Here is an 18,278-nt window from a genome sequence, read left to right as displayed (position 1 = left end):
CAAGGGGGGACAGATCTCCTTTTCTCCTGGCTACAATCCCTGATCTGCTTGGTGCAAGACGTGGAGCAGCACAGAGAGGAGGAGGAAGGAGAGCAGAGCCCAAAAAATTGGAGCAGGAGGCTGGAGAACAAAGCCAGTTGGTGATTTTCCCCCTTTAAAGGAAAAGAAAACCACATTATTTTGCTTCCTGGTGTAATTTCAGAACCACGAGCTGCTGCTTCCCCTCTGATCGGGTTTGCTCTGTGCTCGTTTCTCCTCCTTTTCCTTCGCTGCTTCTCTGCTTTCAGGGAAGTAGGAGGGGGAAGAGGTAACAGCCACCCAAAATAGATGAGTCCATCCTGCTCTCCCCCCCTTCCCCATGTCAGCACAGCTCGTGGGCTTTTCAGTGGGTATGTAAACATGTTTCTGTTGCTAGGTCCTTTTGGGGGGTGTTATTTTTGGAGTCTGTACGCGATCGCTTCCCAACAGTGAGTCGGCCGTGACACAGCTGCCTGCTGAAATGTGCAGCACAGAACTGCTTTTAAAAGAGATTCTTCTTCAAGGTCGTCTATCTGCTTTCTCCTCAAAGAGGACAGGTGACACATTTTTGTCCCCTGAACCCTTTCTTCCCCCCCCCCCCCCCCCCGGGCCCTCTCTGCAGAGAGGGAGAAGAGCAGGAACGTCTCCGGCCCCCCGTGCCGCTCTTGAAAGGCGAAGAGGGAGGCAGAGAAAAACCCCAAAGTGCCCCCTAGAATGTCTTCAGGAGATGCAGAGTGATGCCTCGGGTGAGGTGAAACTCATCTGGGGGTGGCATGAGCTGCGAATCATTATTAAAATCTTCCTTAATCCCATTTAAAACGTCCTGAGGGATGGAAGGCAGCCGGAGCGCAGCCGAGCGCTCGCTGGAAACTCCAACGTTGCCATTAAAGTTGAAAGGGATTCACTAAGTCTGTATAATGAGGCAGCTCTGACTCATTAACACGAGGTAATTAAAACTCCGGCCGTCCCATCTAAGGCATTTAGAGCCAAGGTCTGGAAGGAGGAGGGGGAGGCTCGTTACCAGGAGGCAGTGGTGGTGGCAGAGGGAAGTTGCTCGGTGTCTGGCTCCTGTGTTCTCCCTTCTAAAAGTGTTTAAACCCTTCTTGGGGTGCCCGGGGTGTGTTTTGGGCAGGCAAGTTTCTAGGCTGTCCTTCCATCTGTCCTGCCTCTTCTGCTCCTCCCTGGAAGGCTTCAGGGAGCACTGGAGGCTTTGTGAAATGTCCTAAGGGAGGAACATCTTTATTCATCAACTGTTTCCTCCACTCCTGCTGCCCAAAGTAATGGTGGGGCCATAACAGGAAGAACTTCTTTACAGAAAGGGTTGTTAAGCACTGGCAGAGGCTCCCCAGGGAGGTGCTTGAGTCTCCATCCCTGAATGTGTTTAAAAATCGTCTGGATGTGGTGCCTGGGGACAGGGTTTAGTGATGGGTCATCAGGAATAGGGTGGTAGGGTTAGGATGAGGTTGGACTTGAGGATCTTGAAGGTCTTTTCCAGCCTGAGCAATTCTGATTCTATATTGAATATATTCTGCCAAGAGCAAGACTTTCCCCAGCCCTTCCCTCCCCACTCCACGCCATTTCACTTGTTCTAAGTGACACAAATCATCTCCCTCAGGTCCTAATTCCAGGGCTACACTTATGCAGGCCATTTCCTCAAACAGTTGTTTGCTTTTTAAAGCCCCCTCCCCCCCTAATTTAACAATTTATTTCCCTTAAACCCCTGCCACTGAGGTGATGCTCCTGCAGTGTCCGAGAAACGCCAAGCCCAGGACTTTCACGAGGCCAGAAAATGATTTTTCTTCTTTGTGGTTTATTGTATCCTCTTATCTTGTCATATAATAGAAATAATGTTTATGGCATCGAGGCCTCAGCATCACTTGGCATTTAACCAACCTCAAAAGCAGTTTATTGCTTTGTATACTCTGCCACCATGACCATTATCCCTTAAATCTCTATTGCTTTGTAATATACGAGGCAACAAATGGCTCCTGCGATTGGTTAAATGGGGAACTGGAGCTAAGGTGTGTTTTGTAGCTTGTATAATCCAAACGAATATAGATTATTCCTTTTATATGAGTCCTGAAGGGGAAAAAACCAAAAAAAAAACCCCACCGAAAAAATGGCTGTCTTTCCAAGAAGCACTGAGCTCTCCTTGTCACCATGCAGACTTCCAAGTGGCCCAGGGACACGGTGTGATTGCACACATGGAGTTGGATTTGTTGATCCTGATGGGTCCTTTCCAACCTGGGAGATTCTTCTGGGATTCTGGGATTCCTGTCTTGGCCACTCGGAGCTTTCCCCGTGGGATTTCCATCCAGGGAGGTGTGGATTTGTAGCTGGGAATCCTCATCCTGGTTACAGCTAGAGATGAGAAATGAGCTTTGTCCCTGGCTCTGGAGGTCTGTCCTGAGTGGAAGCAGATCATGGTGATGGAAAAAAAGGCAAAATCCTCTTAAAGGAGTGAGTAGGAGGGCATGGAGAGCAGCCCAGAGGTGAGAGCAAGCGAGTTGCCCATTGGCTTCCCAACAAAGCATCTTCCTTTTTGCTCTCATTCCAAAGGTTTGCTTTGTTATAGTCCTCCTCTCCTTCCAGTCCTGGCAGAAAGCAAAAGGGAAGAAAAATTTGCACTGCCTCTGCTGCCAGGAGTGACTTTTATTCACCTGGGAGAATCCAAAGGGATGTCCCAGCCCTGCTGGAGCTCGCTGCCAGGACCAGGCGTGTGCAGGAGATGGATATATTTGCTTTGAAAGACCAGCTTGTACAGAAAGAAATACTTGTCTGCTGATTTAACAGCCTCTTTAGGGTCTGCCTCTTGAGATGTTGTTCCTGCAGCCTGCGGAGGGAAGTCAGACAAACTGCCTGAGAAATCCAGGGAATTAAAACCCAATCTTTGAGCAGCTTCAGCCCGGCTGGCTACCTGCTGTTAGAGCAAACAGGAATGGGGATGGTTATTAAGCAGAGTTATGATACCCTGTCCTCCAGCAGAAATTTGTTACTGTCCTGGCATGGGAACTGAGTGGGACTGGACTTGGACAGGGGGTGTTTTTCCAAAAGAATTCAGGCTCCTGACACCCACTGGGCTAAGGAGGTAGAGGAGCCCTTGCGGCTTTGGAGATCAGAGCTTTAGTCGTCAGGAGAAGGGCTTCTGCAGAGCAGGGGGGGTTAACAGCAGTCAGGGATCAGGCTGGGGAGGGTGGCAAGAGGAGAGCAGGGTTTGTACTGCCCCTCCCAGGGTTGGGTGGCACGGCTGACGTGGGGTCTCACCTCCAGGTGACACCAAGGTGCTGCGGGGTTGGATCCGGATCCGATGGGAAACGCTTCCCAGCCATCTGCAAGCCCTTGTAGATGGCCCAGGGGGCACAAAGACCTCCTCAGCTTGCCCAAAAGTCTCTCCCTGGTGGTGTTGCAGCTCTTGCTTTCCTTCCCCCCCCCCCCCCTCCACTCCCTCCCTCCCTCCCTCCACGGCCAAATATTAAAATGAAAAATTGTGGATGTTAACGACGGAGCGAGAATAAAATCCTTCTCCGAGCTTTTTGTTATGCTGGGGCACAGATCCCCCTTGCCTGTAGTTAGCATGCAAAGTCACGTATGTGTTGTGTCCCTACTGCACCCAAGTGGTTTGAAGAGCTGAGCCATAAACCAGAGTTTCTTTGCTGCTTTTTGAAATTGAAGGCGACGTCTGAAGCTCAGTGGCGAGGAATTCCTCGCCGCCCGCTCGCTTCACATCTGCAGCTTTTTATTTGAAGCTGCCACAGCTGAAACGAAATTCTACAGAGAAACATCTCGCTTTTTAAAGGCCTCCTAGTCTTTTACAGGAGGGCAGGTTTCCAGAGTTAATTATTTATTTCAAATTAAGGCCTCTACAGCTGCAGTACCTGTGCATCAAGCACAAAATGGCAGATGCTGCACAAATCTCGGAGCGTTCGCAGTGTGTAATGGGTCTGTGTGAAAGTGGTGGTTGGTTATAGTAACTCTGTTAGGTTGTTAGGATCAAAAGAAGTGAATTAATTGGAGTTGTAACTCATCCATTGTCTCCCACCTCTTGCTGAAGGTATTTTTTTGGAGGTGGGGAGGGGAAGGCTGATTTTGAATAATAAGAAGCTTGAGAAGGCATCTGAAACCAGTAAACGTTTATTTTTTACACTCCTATAACTTAAAAACGGCCAAACCAATTTAAACCAAATTGGATAATAAAAAATATTGCTCCTAGGCTGAGCCCCTGTATGCCAAGTTCCAGTCTGGAATGAATTTTTATGACCAAATTATAAACCCCCTAGAAATGAAGGTTTAAAATGGAAATGTTGACAGACCTTTAACTACAAAAGCACTGTAATAGGACTTTTTTTTTTTTTTTCCTTTTTCTTCCTTTTTTTTTTTTTCTTTTTAATAAAATGGCTGTTTTAAAATATAATTAAGACTTAAATATTATTTAATAGCAGCATTTCCTGTAAGTTAAAATCTTTATCATTCCTACAGCTGGGGGGTTCACTGCCAGCTCTGCAAATGCCAAGCTCTGCTTTGCATTGGAAGCACGTGTGTGCTGAACCCACACAGACACTTGCCTGTCAAATGGAAATGGGTCTGGAAAGCTTTCCAAATTCTCCTTTTCTAAATAAGAGCCTGGGTGCCAAAGGACTTTTCTGGACCTCCCTGCAGCCCCCGTGGCTCTGGTTTAGGAACTGCCCCTCCAGCCTCTGCCCGAGGCTCAGCTGAAAAACGTGCAATGCCACTGTGTGAGGGAGTGGTGGTTTTTTGTTTTTTTTTTTTTCCTTCTGGGAAAACACATTTGATTAGGGATTAATTAGGAGTTGGGTTTTTAGCCTCTTGGTTCTTTGGTGTCCTCACCACCCACGGGTGGCACCAGGGGAAGCTGAGCAGCTGGGATGAGCCTGGGAGCCCCTCACTCCACGCTGCTCCTTGCAGGGAAGAAAGAAAAGGCTTTTCTTTTGCAAAGGGTCCCTGCTGGCTTCTTCCCCCCCCCCTACCCCAACTCCAGGGGGGCTGCTGGGGGTTTCCATCCCCCCTGATGGTGAGTGATGGACCAGTGCCACCTCTGGGCAGCTGTCACCCCCCCCAGCCAGCCCAGGCTTTGGCTTTCAGCCTTTCTGGGGCTTCCTAATTCCTCTGTTTTCTGATTTTCTTCCCCCCCCCCCAACCCTTCCCAGCACTGTTTAAAAATAACCCTGGGTTGGTTGCTGCAGTGCTGAGGGTGCAGGGGTTGCTTCAACACCCACTTTGTGTCCTGGCATGTGGCTGGGGCAGAGTCACAGCTCCTGCCCGCTGACCTCCCTGTTCTCCTGTTGGATTTCTCACTCCTTTTGTAGGGCAAGAAGCTTCCTGGTATGAACCCCAGTGCTGAAAACCTTCTTGGACAGCTGTGTTATCAGGGATCATGGGACCATGGGCTGCCAGGCTGGTTTGGGTTGAGGGGACCTTAAAAATCAGCTCGTTCCACCCTCCTGCCATAGGCAGGGACACCTCCCACCAGCCCAGGGTGCTCCAAGCCCCATCCAGCCTGGCCCTCAACACCTCCAGGGATGGGGCAACCCGGGCCAGGAGCTCAGCACCCTCACAGGGAAGGATTTATCCCTCATTTCCAACCTCAGTCTCCACCTCAGCCACTTAAAAGCCATTTCCCCCTCGTCCCATCCCTCCAGCTCCTTGCCCAAAGTCCCTTCCCTAATGCTGAGAGCAGGAGGCAGAGACCTAAGAGATCTTCACCTTCATTTCTTGGGGTGAAATGTTTTGTACAGAGTTTTTGTTTTCAACAAGTCCTGAGCCACATCACCTGGAGATGGGGAGTGCTGGGGGGTGAAACCTTGGGATGCTCCAAGCATTCCCTCCCTCTCCTCCTTTCTGCAGTCCCAGGAGTTTCCCTCCCTTCTGCAGCTACCTCTGGGGCAGAGCAGCTTTTCCCTCCTGTCCAGGGATAGCCAGGAGCTGGGGCAGGCATCCCTGAGGCCATTCTGGGAGGGGGCTGTCTCAAGGGGCAGGCATTGCAGCAAAATTTCATCCCAATGTGCTCTGAAATGTGTCCTCAGCTGTCGCAGTGTCCTCCTCCCGCCTCTGCAGCGCTGGGATTGGGCTGGCCAAAGGGCTCTGGAAGCTGCAGTGGACACGCTCCACGAGGTTCTTTCTGCTGCAGATTTCACTAGAAACCTCCCAGATCTGGCTGAGGAAATCCATCTGTAAGGTTGGTTTTGGATTTTTCTCTGCAGCCTGTCACAACTGTAAACCCCAAATGGGTTTAACGTGCGCAGCGAGCGACTTCGGTCCCTTTGAGTTCCTTTCTAGTTTAGATTTTCTCAGCAAGGTTTGGGCTGTGGAGCTGCAAGGAGGTCATAAAAAAAAAAAAACCAAAAAAAAAGCCCCCAAACCATAGCTTTTCCATTTTCTGTCTCAGTGAACGCCTGGGTCTTAGAATTAAAACCCTCCTTAGGATTTCCTAGCTGCCGCAGCAATTAAAATGAAAGAGTAGCACCTCGAGCTGAAGGAATAGCAGCCTGCTTTTCCCCTCTCTCGGATGAGAGGCTGCAAGAATACTTAATAATGCCTTAAAATATGCAGGAGCTGCTTTGAATGCGGGTCCTGGCAGAGCAAGAAGGAGGCTGAGCCTTGCTGCAGAGCTGCAGCTGCCGTGGCGGCCTCGCTTCATCAGCATCCCCTTCCCTCTCAGCCTCGAAATGTGGGGCAGCAAACCCACTTCACGTGGCAACCCCAGAGCCAGGAATGGTTGGAAATCCCCCTTCTGGAGCACCTCTGCTCCCCAAGGGCTTCTCCAACCCCTTCCAAAGCCCATCAGGAGCAGGGAAGGTGCATTCTCCCCTTCCCCGCGTCGGTCCTCGCCAGTGGGATGGGGGCTGAGAGGTGGGGGGTGGCAACACCTTTTCCTTCAGAGCTGTTTCAAAACATTTGGTTGAACCCCTCTGGTTTGGGAAGGAGGGCATCGAGCTGGATTTCCAGGGCAAGCTGGACTCTGCTTTTCCCTGGGTGACTTGCAGACTCAGCAACTGTAAATATATATTTATATACAGAAACCGTGTGCATGCCTGGGTTTGCCCCTATAGTAGTAGTTATATATCTATATCTCCATGCATATATATGAATTTACATGTGTATTTATATATATAAATAAGTATATATATAAGTATATCTATCTGTATATATATAAAAATAAATCCTGGCCAGAAGCTCCCCTTAGTTTGGGCATTTTGATGCCCTGAAGGCAGCAGGGTGGAAATTCAGCAGCAATAATTACCCTGGATGCCCACGTAGGTGAAAATCCCCCGTTTGAAAAGCAGCTCCTGGGCCCTGTGGGTTTTACAGGGTGTCCTTCAAGGTCTGTGCTTTACTTGGGGCTTTGCTATTATTTTTTTCTTTTTGCTTTTATCTGGGCTTTTTTTGCTATTTAATTCTCCCTCCTCGCACGGGAGCACCCGGGCACATCTCTCACCCCCAGCAGCACTTGGTCGTGCTGCTCATAGGCCAGCAAAGCCCATCCAGCCAGGTCTGGAGTGGCTCAGACACTGCCAGATTTCTAACGATTTAAACTCCTGATTTAAATTATCTTTACATTATTATTTTATTGTTTTTTCACTCAGCCTCGCTCTTCCTTGTTCAAGGGCCAGTTTCCATTTTCTGCAGCGGGGTGGAACGAGGAGGAGAAAGGAAGGTTCCCCCTTTCTTAGGAATATGATCAGGGCTGCAAAAATACCCACCAAGGAATGGTTGCAGGGAATGATTCCTTCTCCTTTTTTTTTTTTTTTTTTTTTTTTTTTTAATTTGATTTGATTTGATTTAAGGGAGTTTCACAACCATGGCGCTGCCGCTCAGAACGAGCTGATCCCAGCTCAGACCTTACCTAAAGCTCTTGCTCTACATCAAAAATGCAAAGTGCCTGTGCTGCCGAGCACCAGGCCATAAATTGAGCTGGGTTCTTTTTATTAACTTGAAATTAGACTTGCTCTAAAAGCTTCCTTGTGGTCTGGAACTTAATAGGAGCAGAAAGCTGCTGCTCGCTGCCCGCTCCTGCAGCCCCAACACAAACCTCTCCGTGTTGCCCTCTTTGCCCGTGGCTTGGGTGTTTAACCTCTTGTGATCTTAGCTCCAGAATTGCAAAACCTCTTTTCCATCCCCTGCCCCTCATAAAGAAAATGAGAAATTAGGTGCTGGGCTTTTAGAGGGAGGAGGGTCGGGTGGGAGAGGAGAAAGAGATCTGAAGTCTTAAGATACGTTGAATTTTGTTCTGCCTTGTGCTCGGGATTGGATTTTTTTTTTCCTCCCTCTTAGGAGCTCCAGGTTTTTTTCTTGGCCACTCAAATATTCTCTTACATTAAAATCAGTCTTTTGGAGATGAAGCTGTTTGGGTTTTGTGAGGTTTTGTGTTGTCCCTGCTACCTGGCTCCTCATCTCGGGAGAAAATTGTGAGTGTTCTGTATTTTACTGCAGGAACAGATAATTTACTCCCCAAATGCAGATGCAGCAGAGAGCTTTGACAAAGGTTGTGCCATCACTGACACCTCTAATTTTCAGAAACAAGTGCACAAGTTTGCAGGATTTTTGGAAATCCAACCAGATTGTCACTGAAAGACAGAAATTCAGTGAAGGAGACTCTGCTCAGGGCTTCCATCTCTTTCCCCAGCAAAAAACCCCAAACATTGCTGAGGAGGTTGTTTTGGGTAGCAAGGGGAGAGAGGAGAGAGGCATGTTTTCCTTAAGTTCTGTATGGAATTATTAGCAACCAACCAGCCTGTGCCCTGCTGCTTTTTTTTTTTTTATTTAAATTTCAATATCTAAAGAGGATTTTTTAATTTCCCGAGCCCACTTCCCCACTTGAAATTCTCTAATCCGAGCAAAACACCACTTCCAAGACACAAGGAATAGCTAGAGATGACTCTTGCTATTTGAAAAAACATCCAAAATCTTCTTTTTTTTTTGATTTTTTTTTTTTTTCCCTCCTCCTGAGGGTGCTCACTGGGCATTGTTGGCTGGATGAGGCCGCTCCGCCCCTCTGCGGCAACCCAGCAATGGATGCAGCTCTTCCCGGCCAGATCCCGGGGAAAAAAACCTCCTTTCATCCTCAATGGGGAGAAAACCTCCAAGCAGGGTGTGGAAAAAACAAAACGAAACAAAAAACAACCCCCTTCAAGCCATAAAAATAGAGATTTGACACGAGATCAGAGAACGAAAGCGGGAGCCGTCGGTAGAAATCATTTCTAGCTGCGCTTTTTTGGGGTTTTTTAAAGCTTTTGGGGGATTTTTTGGCTGAGAGTTCTCTCCCCTCGCTGGTTGCTGCTTTGCATGAGAACTCTCCATCAGGACTCCACCCTGGGGTCGAGGTGGAAAAGCTCAGAAAACAAGAAATAGCTTTCTTTTGAGGCAGGGGGAGAGGTGAGGCTTGAAGGGACCGATGGGCAAACGCTGCGTTCTCCTACCACTGGGGGATTGAGATGCTGGAGCTGCACAAAGCAGAGGGGAAAAAAAGGACATTTTAGACTTTTTTTTTTTTGCTTTTGTGCATAAAGTACACGTGGCCGACCTGCAGAAATCCCCTTTGTGTGCAGAAAGCAGCAAACGGGGATTTTTTTTTTTTTTTCCCCCCTGCACGGTTCACCTCGTTGTGGGTTTGGTGGCACCGGCTGGAGGAATTAAGGCTAAAACAGGTTTTTAGGTAGTGGTGGAAAAGCAAAGGTCTGTGTGGGAGAGGCTGAGCTGTCAGCTGGGAAACATATCCCCCCAATTCTTAAAAAAAAAAAAAGTCCCCTGCACATCTCCCACCGTGGTAAATCTCGGGAGGAGCTGTGGCACTGCGTTTATTTAACACCTGCTTAATGATGCAAGCTGAGAAACTGCACCACCACTTCCCCAGCACTTGTACCAGCTGTTTTGCTCAAATAATTTTTTTATATGCCGGATTAAAACAATAAAAACATTAAAGTCCTTAAAATTCCCCCCGGAGAGTAAACATCTAGACAATAAAGAATTGTGTGTGGATAGGGGACGGGGTGGGAGAGTTTTGCAGCAGCGCAAAACAAGCTATAAATTAATCCTGGCTGTAAAGACTGCTAAATGAAACCATTTCCTAAAATGAAGTTGTTGCAAACGTTGAATCAGGCTGTCTTTGGGGCAGTGAGAAGATTTTTTTTTGGGGGGGGGGGATGCTTCTGAGCTTCTGCAGTTTATTGATAAAGAGTGAAGGAGTCTGGGGGAGCTGTGTCAGTTGCTGTTGGTAGGGAGGGGAGTGGGGGTTTTGGTTTTAGGGACTGACCAAGGAGGTTCTTTCTGGTCACCAGGCTTGTCCAGGCTTCAAAGCATCACCTCTCACTTTTGTCTGCTGAAACCTCCTTCAGGCAGGGAGCTGAGCACTTCAGCCTCCAAAAAAACCCCTCATTTCTAAGAACAAAGAGGCAAGGCTCTGGATTTTAAGTCCACCTGAGCTAGACTTAAAAGTAGGGAGCAGCTCATCCCTTTTCTGTCTCACTGGTGACTTTTTGGTGCTTTCTTTCTCTTGGAATCCTTGCATCTGCTCCCCCTGGACATCTCCAAGGTCATTGTGCTGTGTCTTAGTGCAGAAAATCCAGGTCTGAGCTTTCCCACTGCTGGCAACCTCTTCATTCTTAGTTCTGCACTTGCAAGAGGTGCTCAGTCACCTGCTGGCTGGGGCAGCAACCTGAGCTTTTGTTTCTGGAGCTTTGGAGGGGAGGGGGAAGGTGTTTGCTGCCCACGTTTTAGGTATTAAAACCAATTTGTGTTTGCTGCCTTGGCTTTTTAAGAGGCTTGGGTGATGTTTGCAATAAACCTCCCAAACATTTGGAAGCTGGAGAAGGGAAATTTAAATGTGTTTTGCTTTGCCTGCATGGGAAATTTTATTATCTGCAGCCCATAATGGAGGCGAGGGGGGGGGTGGGAGAGGGGGAGAAGAATTGTTAAGGCCCTAAGGATGTGAGGGAAGCATTTTGGTGGCCTCAGCTGCATCTTTTGCATCTTTTGACATCGCTGAATCATCACCAGGGTTGGCATCTCGGGGGGGTGAGGTGGGGGTGGGGGTGTGTGGGGGGTGATCTCTGTTCACAGCAAAGCTGTAGATCACCCAAGGTGGGGAAAAGCTTCTGGGAAAAGCTGCTTGCCTTCTGCCTGCCTCTGTTTTTTTTTTTTTTGCACTTGATCCACTTAGTTTTTATTAAGGGCTGCAGGTGGGAAGTGATGTTAAAAAGGAGCTCAGCCTTAGCCAGGAGGCAATTAGAAAGGAGGAAGAGCCCTGGGCTGGTGCAAATTGCATCTGGGGAGGCTGTTTGGGAGGTAAAAAAAAGGCTTTTGCTGGGGATTTTGTGGGGTCACTAAGTACAAAGAGAAGTGCTGGTGAGCTGAGAGCTCTGTAATGCCTCCTCCAACCTCATCCTGCTGTGCAGACAGCTGCAAACCTCCCCATCCTCAGCTCCTCTAATTGCCAGGCAGCTGGAAACCAACCTGAGAAGAGCAAAAGGGAGACTCTTGCCCCTGCAAACCTGACCTGACACGTCGGGGAAGGTTTGGGCACCTCTAGAAAGGTGCAGTGATGATCCAAGGTGATTTTGGGGAGGGGAAGAAAAAGAAACCAAAGCCTCAGTGCAAGAGATCTCCCGGCACAGAAAAAAAGCTTGGAGTGAGCTCCCTCTGCAATTGTCTGCTAGGAGAAATCATAAATCTCCTGAGAGAAGAGGGTCACTGAGAACCTCATCAGGGTGGGAGCAGCAGTGCTGCTTTAATATCCCCATAAATCCACCTGTTCCGATAAAACAGGTGCCTCTTCCCAGAGCAAAAAAGACTCCAACGCCCGGAATCCTTTTTTTTTTTTTTTTGCTGCTGCTGCCTATCTCCTTTTAAAAGCTTAATTACCACCGTGCACTGACATCTGACAACTTATCATAGTCCTTTTTATAAAATACAGGGCTTGGTTTTATATCCCTGTCTGGGAAGCGGGGGGAGAAAAGCAAAAAAAAAAAAAAAAGAGAGAGAAAGGGGCTCTCCATGGGTTGGCCAGAATTTCCAGGGAGAAAGGTGGGGAGAGGCACAAAGGAAGGGTGTGTGTTCATTGTGTGTTCAGTCCTGGGGTTGGTGAGGTGGTTGCTGGAAAGCTCTTTGTGTTTCAAGGGCTCCTTGGAATAAAGGAGATGAGGGAGCTACAGAATGGGTTAATTTTCTCCTGCATTTTGTTCCTTTTCCCTTGCTGATGCCCCATCTCCCACCCTCACTAATTCCCCTCCACATTTTTAAGTCATCCCCACACCTCTGCACTTCCTGAGATCACATCTCCTCTGCTACCAATCAGTGGGGGAAAAAAAACCTCCAAGCCTTGAAGCCACCTGAATTCTCTCTTCCTTCAACACTCTGAACTGGAGCGTCCCCAGGGGAGGTCCCAGCTCAGGTTCACCAAAACCCAACCCTTTTTCCAAGCAATATAGACCACGAGGAGAGGCTCACACCCCCTGGAGGGGTGGGCACACACCCAATATCACAACTGAATCAAAGGAAATCAACCTTTCAGTGCTTTAGAAAACTGAGTGGGGACCACAGGCATCCTTTCTCCAATTGTTGTGTTGTTCAGAGGTCAAGCTTGAGTCACCTCGACTCTTCCAAGCTGCACAATGAGCCCTTTTTTCCCCTCAGGACTCACTTTTCCTTTTGTTTTTTTTTTTTTTTTCCCTAGCATCAGCTTTCTCATAGCCTGGAGACAGCAGTGCAGGGCAGAGGATGGCAGGAGCCTGGTGGCTTCCCAGAGGACAAGGAGGTGGTGGAGTCACCATCCCTGCAGGGATTGCAAACCTGTGTAGATGGGGCACTGCAGGAGATGCTCTGGGGGGCATGGTGGGAGTTTTCTGGGTTGATTTTTGGGCTCAGTTTTTTCCAATCGGGACAATTCAGTGGCGACCACCAAAGCTTTCAGGTGAGCTCAGCTTTAACCACCTCTCCCTCAACTTTTTGAGGAATTCCTTTGGAAATGACCATAATGGAGCTGAGCATTGGAGCTGAGGGGCCAGGCTGCTGGAATCCCATTTTCCCAGCACCACTTTCCCTTATATTTCTCCAGGCTTCAGCAGAGCTCAGCATCCCAACCCCTGGACACCACAGCTCCCTCTCCTTGCTCCAACACAACTGCTTTGGCATCTCCAGACCCAAGAGAGACATCCAAGCCCTGAATTTTGCTGCCTCAACCCCCTTGCTTTCCCTTTCCTCATCCCTCCAAGCTCTCCTCCCCAGAGGAGGATGCAGGGGCATCCGAGGGGACATCCTTGGCATTGTCCCCTCCCTTGGTTGCATTTCCCTTTCCCTGGCCTTTGTTTCCAAGGGGTGACATCAGAGGCAGGGAACAGGGAAGCTGTGGAGTGCTTTGTCCCTCAGCACCTGCTACCAGAACCTCTTCTCTCCCTCTGCTCATCAGACTTGGTCACCATCCAGAGCCCTTTTGGGAACAATCCAATCCCTCCCCGGGCACAAATCCTCAGCCCCACTGGTGAATGGGATCGACTCCTGGTTGGATTTCATTCTTTTTGTGTGTTCTTGTTTCCTGGGGCATGGGGAGGAAGGAGTTTCCTGTTATTCTTTTCTTTGCACTCCATAAATTCACCTCTCGTGAGGCGTGCGTGGGGCTTGGGTCCTTGCTGGAGAAAAAAAAGGTTCTGTCCATTCAGGGCAGGGAGGGAGGCTCCTTGGTGTTGCAGGGGGAAGGCAGGAGCCCAGATTGGGTTTTGGTGGTAGAGCTGAAGTTTTTGGGTGGGGAGAGGCTTTTTTTTCCCCCCTTTCTCTTCCCCCCCTTTTTAAAATTTTTTTTTAACCCTTTTTTCTCTCCCACTGGCACATGATTTTTTCCTCTCCACGTTACACAAGGGCCTCACAAAGGACACAACTGCCTCATTCACCCTTTTCCTCCTCCAACCATCCCTCATCCATCCCTCCATCCCTCCTCCTACCCCTTGCCCTTCATCCTTATCCCCCAGCTCCTCATGAATCACCCAGCACCCACCTTTCCAACACGGCTGAGGCAATGCTGCTGTGATTGCCTTTGTTAACACATTCTGGGGTTGGTTTTTCCCCTTTATTTTATCTCTGCAGTGCTTCCCACCCCCCTCCCACCCCTCGCACGCGCCGGCGCCTTCCTAACCCCCTCCTCAAAGTCTCACTGCCTCTTTTTCTCTTCCCCCCCCCCCTTCCTTTCTTTTATTTTTTTTTTTTTTTTTTTTTCAATTTTTTTTATTTGCTCTGTCTGGTAGGAAAGGGAAAGAATTGATGACTTGCCCAAGGTCACACTGCAAACCTGTGGTGCTGCTGGGATTTCAAGCTGGGGAACGTAAGAATGATTCACATCCACACCGGAGCAATCCGGGGGTTCCCGGGGGGGGCAGGAAGGGATCTGGAGGCAGAAGCTGATCCTCTGCAACTCCACCCCCTCACTCACCTCCTTTAATTACTGCTGGGCCTCTCCTCTTAAGTCATGTGGCAGAGGTAATTAATACGTGGGTTTTAATAACCTTGGCTGCTCTTTTTTTTTTTTTTTTTTTTTTTCCTTTTTTTTCCTGCCAAAGAAGGCTTAAAAATGCTCCACCGTGTGGAAGGAAATTCTTACTGCTTGTGCAGGACCTCTCTCCCCTGCAGCTGAGCTCTGCTGCCCTGGGATGGAGCAACCAGTGCCCATCAGGACAGGACTGATGCCTGGGGACCAGGAGATGGATCCTTGGGGACAGGGAGATGGATCCCTGGGGACAGGGAGATGGATTCCTAAGGACAGGGAGCTCGGGAGGGATGGACCAACCCCTCCAGGCATCTCTCATCTCCCCCAAGCATCACCCAAGCAGAGGAAAGGGGGAACTGGTGGCAGCAAATCCTCCCTGCTCCTGTGTTAGACCCCTTGGAGACTGATTTTGCCAGCTGAGTTTTGCAGTTCAGGACTTGGATGCTCCCAGTGAGCATCCTGGAGGAGCTGAGGGCTCCTTGGTGCTGGAGCTTGGTGTCCTTTGGCCAAAACCAGGGGCTGCCTTCCTGCCAGGTGCTCTATAACCCACTCTTTGTCCACCTTTTGCTCTCTTTCGACCTTTTTTTGGGGTTTCTTGGTGTGCTTCACACTGCTCCCTAGCTAAAAATGTCCACCCCATGGTAAATCCAACTGGGATCAACACCTCCCCAGAAGGTTGACAATGGGTTTGGTTTTTTTTGACACCCAGAGGTGCTGATGCCTCAACTCAGGTGCTCAGGAGAGGCTGTGTCTGCTGTCTGAGGCTTTATTAAAATTAAAAAAAAATAAAAATAAATAAAAGGGTGGTGGGGGGGAAGAAGGAGTTTATGGCAGAGTTTGCCCCCTGTGTCCTTGGCCAAGGTTTTTCTCTGTGCTGGAGGCCAGATGGTTGCTGCCTTCCCCCCTGCTGAAACACCTGCATTTCAGTGGAGGGGCATGTGTATGAGAAGCCCTTTGGGATAAGGGAAGCTATAGAAATGGAAATTAAATTATTTACTTACTCCTAGTTAAATGCTTTGCCCTTCTGGCCAAGGAGGAACAAGAGGGACGGGGGACAAGCTCCAGAACCTGATTTAACTCTTTGTTGGAATCACAGGCAGGTTTTGTGGAGCAACCTGAGGAGCTCAGCACTGAGTGCCAGGGATTTGGTAGGAGCCAAATACCCAACTGCTCCAGATCTCTTCCTTCCAGCCTGGCCCTCACTGCCTGATAAAAACCAAAGCTCATCTCTCATCTCCCAGGAAAAAGATGGGAGAAACCCAGCGTGGAGAGGGCAGAGGATGTGACACAGGGAAGATGCTGCTGTGCAGTGCTGGGCTGGGATAGCGACCTTAAACCAAAAAAAAAAAAAAAAAACCCAAACAAAACAGCCCCACAAATTAATGGAGCAACAAAATCTGAAGGCAGATGGTTTTCTGGAAGGAAAAAAAAAAAAAAAAAAGCAAATTTTTGTGGTTTGTCCCCAAACAAAGTGCCTGGTTAAGGGTTTTTTGGCTCTTCCAGTCTGCTGTGCTGAATGCTGCCTGTGAGCAGGCTGAAGTTTCTGATGATTATTATTATTCCTTCTTATTATTATTTAAACAAGGAAAGGAACGTGCATTAATCACCAGGCAGGATGTAAGTGGATTTTTCAAGTAAAAGGCACAGCCACATGGGTCCCTGGAGCTGCCTGAGCCAAAAATAACATTTCAAGGTTTCATCTCCGTGCGGTTTTCGCCAGGAGGAGGTGGGGAGAGGGGGGCACTGCCCCAAATGCATCCAAGTCTTTGAGCTGCCCTGGGGGGGCCTTCCTGATTTTTCACAGGATCTGAGTGAACAGAAATCAGCTTTCCCTGCTCCTTCCAACCTGGAGGGCACTTGGTGCCCCGAGGGTTTGCATCTCTCTGTGGCATCAGACACGACCCTTCCGCGGCAGCCCCGGAGCAGAGCCCTGGAGCTGATGTTCCCCAGGCTGCTGTTACTGCAGATTTTACCTCTAGTCCTTTTTTTTTTTTTTTTTTTTTCCCTTAGGTTTTTGTCCCTCCCTGGCTATGGGCTGGAGTGAAACAACCTTGGTGCAGGGCATGGAAAGCTGGCAGCCCACCCAGCCTGCCAGAGCCTTTGTGCTGGAGCAGAGCTGGCTTGGAATGCCTCCACCTGCAATTTTTTTCTTGTTTTTAAGCTGTTCTTTCTTCAGCCCTGGCTTTTCTTCTCCTTTGATCCTCACCCAGGCTGGCAGAGGTGTTCTCTCTCTTCCCTCCTCTAGCAGAAGGATGAAACCAGCTTTCCAGAAGCACTCAGTAACCAGAGCTGCTGTGGCCACCTTGGAGCCTCAGGGGCTTGTGGCTGCTTTGGAAACCGTAGCCACCAGCTTGCCAGGGGGAGCAGAGCTGGGCTCTGAGCTCCTCTGAAACCTTCCTGGGTGAACACTGCCTCCTGGGGAAACCTCCAAGAGGAGGAGAGGTCCCTAAATCTCGGCGTCTGCAAAATAAGTGTCCAAAAAAAAAAACAAAAAACCCCACCAACCAATAACCCCACATCAGACGATCTGGCCCCGTGCTCTTGTTGGATTCTTTCAAACCAACAAGTCCTGGTGGTGTTGCCTCCTCCTTTCCAATGGAAATGGACCCATCTGGGGGATTCACGTGGGCCTGGGTAGATAATTGTAATGGTCCCCTGGCCTTTAAAACCCATGAATCACTCCAGGATCTGGGCACTTTCTGCACATTAGTGAATTAATCCTTCCAGGCTCTTTGCGAGGCAGGGAATTATCCCTGTCATTGCTCAGCTGGGAAATGGAGGAGATGGAGCCCAGCTCTCCACCAGAACTTGAAGAAGAGGGGTGGTCACATCACTCACAGCTAACCTTTGGGCACCCAGCCCTTGGGGACACCCCTGACCCCACATTAGTTACCTCCAGACTTGGACCGAGCCCCGGGGGAAGATCCATCCCACTTGCCACTGGGCCAGGAGTCCATCTGAGCCCTGGCAGGAGGAGATGGATGGGGCTGGGAAGCTTGGGGAGGATGTGCTGAGATATCCAGCAGCTCCCCGTGGCCTTGGCTTTGCTCTCCATGTGTCCTCCCACCTCCCTTGGGTGTCCTCCCCACCAGGAGGTCCCCAGACAAAAGGAGGTGCTGCCCCAGGACATCCCCCCCTTTGCTCCTTTGGGGCATCACAGCTGAATTGGGAAGTGAAATCTTCTGGGGGTTCCTTTGGATTCATGAATATAAAACCTCCTTTGCACAAGTGCTAAAGCCTCCTTTTTGAAAGGCGTAAAATCTCTTTTTCACAAGTATAAAGCCTCCTTTGCACAAGTGTAAAAATCTCCAGAAATACAGAATCTCCTTTTCACGAGTATAGAGTCTCCTTTTCACAAGTGTAAAAAATTTATTTCCTAAATATAAAAATCTCCATTTGTACAAAACCTCCTTTTCACAAGTGGAAAAACCTCTTTTTCCTAAACAGAGATCTCCTTTTCATAAATAGAAAATCTTCTTTTCAGAAGTGAAAAACCTCCTTTTCACCAGTCCAGAGCCTTTTCCAAGCCTGTTGCCAGGGTCAGGTCTGTGGTGCTGCAGCCCCCACCTCTCTCTGTGTTTTTGGGCTGATGCTCTCTGCAAATCTTCTCAAGGTTAAGAAAGGACCCTGCAGGTTGTGTGCAGACCAGAGCCAGCACCCAGCTTCCCCCAGGAGGTTCCATGGGTGTTCCCCTTCTGCACCCCCCACTCCTGGAGTTTTTCCTAAAATCCCAGCAAATCCCTGAGCATCCCTTTGGTTCTCCCCTTCTGCACCC

The 18,278-nt window shown here is 49.1% G+C and overlaps 1 protein-coding gene across 8 annotated transcripts in view; it reads left to right on the top strand.

Moving 5' to 3' along the window:
- The window catches only part of ATF7 (activating transcription factor 7), a 190,655-nt gene that overhangs the window by 21,199 nt on the left and 151,178 nt on the right, over positions 1–18,278 (top strand). For 4 of the 8 annotated variants that reach the window (XM_071729523.1, XM_071729524.1, XM_071729525.1 and 1 more), the window contains one exon: positions 6,060–6,211. The exons of 3 other annotated variants lie outside the window; for them this stretch is intronic. In XM_071729523.1, the coding sequence (XP_071585624.1) occupies positions 6,060–6,211 (152 nt within the window). Of the gene's footprint in view, positions 1–415; positions 576–6,059; positions 6,212–18,278 lie in introns of all 8 variants that reach the window. One more of the 8 variants, XM_071729529.1, reaches the window with a different exon arrangement.

The sequence above is a fragment of the Heliangelus exortis genome, chromosome 31 (assembly GCF_036169615.1).
Source record: "Heliangelus exortis chromosome 31, bHelExo1.hap1, whole genome shotgun sequence".
In the NCBI taxonomy this organism is placed as follows: Eukaryota; Metazoa; Chordata; class Aves; order Apodiformes; family Trochilidae; genus Heliangelus; species Heliangelus exortis.
The sequence above is the reverse complement of the archived record's forward strand: the minus strand, read 5'-3'. Positions and strand labels throughout refer to the sequence as shown.